This window comes from Syngnathus acus, chromosome 13 (assembly GCF_901709675.1).
Source record: "Syngnathus acus chromosome 13, fSynAcu1.2, whole genome shotgun sequence".
In the NCBI taxonomy this organism is placed as follows: Eukaryota; Metazoa; Chordata; class Actinopteri; order Syngnathiformes; family Syngnathidae; genus Syngnathus; species Syngnathus acus.
In genome coordinates, this window is record NC_051098.1 from 2,959,654 (window position 1) to 2,961,499 (window position 1,846).

Here is a 1,846-nt window from a genome sequence, read left to right on the forward strand (position 1 = left end):
CAGACAAAAGCAAGTTTTGTATTTCATTTGGAAGTCAAGGCGCCAGAGTCTGGAGAAAGGCTGGAGAGGAGCAAAATCCAAGTTGCTTGAAATCCAGTGTGAAGTTCCCACAGTCAATGATTTGGGGAGCCATGTCAGCTGCTGGTGTTGGTCCACTGTGTTTCATCAAGTCCAGAGTAAATGCAGATTTTAGAGCACTACATGCTTCCGTCTGCTGAAAAGCTCGATGGAGATGATTTCATTTTCCAGCATGATCTGGCACCTGCCCACAGTGCCAAAACTACCAGTAAATGGTGTACTGACCATGGCATTACTGTCCTCGATTGGCCTGCCAATTCCCCTGACCTGAACCCCGTAGAGAATTTGTGGGGTATTGTGAAGAAGAAGCTGAAAGACACCAGACCCAACAATGCAAATGAGCTAAAGGCCACTATTGAAGCATCCTGGGCATCCATAACACCTCAGCAATGCCACAGGCTGATCGCCTCCATGCCACGCCGCATTGGTTGCAGTAATCCGTGCAAAAGGATTCCCAACCAAGTACTGAGTGCATTAATGAACATTTTCAAATGTTTGATTTTGTTTTGCTGTTATAAATCTTTTTTTTTACTTGGTCTGAGGAAATATTCTAATATTTTGAGATAGGATGTTTGAGTTCCCTTAAGCTGTATGCCATATTCAGCAATATTAAAATAATAAAAGGCTTGCAATGTTTCGGTTGATTTGTAATGACTCCAGAATGTATGACATTTTTGTTTTTTTTAATTGTATTACAGAAAATAAAGAACTTTATCACAATATTTTAATTTTCTTAAACAGTCCTGTACGGTCAGTTTTATTTTGAAGCAGCTGTTGCGGACGCGGAGTGAAAGCGCTTCCTTCTAGAGAAGCAAACGACACTTCACCACACATTTTTAGGAGCTCACTCGACAGGCAAGAGATTTGAGATGGAGGAAAACCATTTAACGAATGACATTTAACGACGGCTACTGGTAAGTGCTTGCTGTAGACAGTACAAAAGACGGTAAGACATTGGCGTTTATAATGTACGAGCTGTCTCTTCATTTTACCCTGCTTCGTGTACACAGTATACCAGTTTACAATGTCAACGGTAAACACAGTTAATAAGAAAGGTCATTCACAAACATGTAAGTAACCTTAATACAACTGCGGGTCCAGAGTTTATTGGGCGCGGGAGGTGTCAATAAATAACTCCGTATAACGGGGCAATCGACTGCTGCTCAACAGCGGACGTAAGGATTAATTGTGTTTTTGGAACCACTGTACAATACATATATTCGGGATCAAATATGTATCAATTTCGTTAACTTTACTCTACCTTGCATTGATTTCCATACAGCTAAAACCCGCGTGCAATTTCCGCTGGCATTGTCGACGAGAAGGATGACCTCAATACAGCGGTAAGTTTTACTCATGTAGAAGTTTCTCAAGTGACGTGTTACTTATTTTTGCTAATCGTTGTTTGAATTCCTCTTCACTGACATACGAAACACTGACAAGACGTGGATTGTGGCAAGTGAGAAAACTCCTGGATTAGGTGCTAAATTTCGGATACGTATAAAACTAACATTGCAGGGGCGCGTTTACGTGAGAACTTTCCTTCTGGGGATCATGCACACAGAGGCGTAGCCAGGAATTTTTCCAGTAGGGGCGCACGCCCACAGGAAAAAAAATCGAACATCACCCACGCCGTTCGCTGATCGCTAAAACAACATCCGGGTCCGGGAGGCAAACGGTGAATGGATAACATCGCGCACATAGAATAGCGCAAGCACATTCGCGCAAGACCAGAGGCGTAGCCAAGCCGGGGCGAGCCGGGGCGGCG

General features: G+C 43.2%; 1 protein-coding gene across 3 annotated transcripts in view; it reads left to right on the plus strand.

The window, feature by feature from the left end:
* The first annotated feature begins 868 nt into the window (after nucleotides 1-868).
* Nucleotides 869-1,846, plus strand: part of nlrx1 (NLR family member X1) — a 34,607-nt gene continuing 33,629 nt past the window's right edge. For 2 of the 3 annotated variants that reach the window (XM_037268393.1, XM_037268395.1), the window contains exons 1-2: nucleotides 869-992; nucleotides 1,361-1,421. In XM_037268393.1, the coding sequence (XP_037124288.1) occupies nucleotides 1,405-1,421 (17 nt within the window). In that variant the 5' untranslated portion in view covers nucleotides 869-992; nucleotides 1,361-1,404. Of the gene's footprint in view, nucleotides 993-1,179; nucleotides 1,254-1,360; nucleotides 1,422-1,846 lie in introns of all 3 variants that reach the window. The other variant, XM_037268394.1, reaches the window with a different exon arrangement.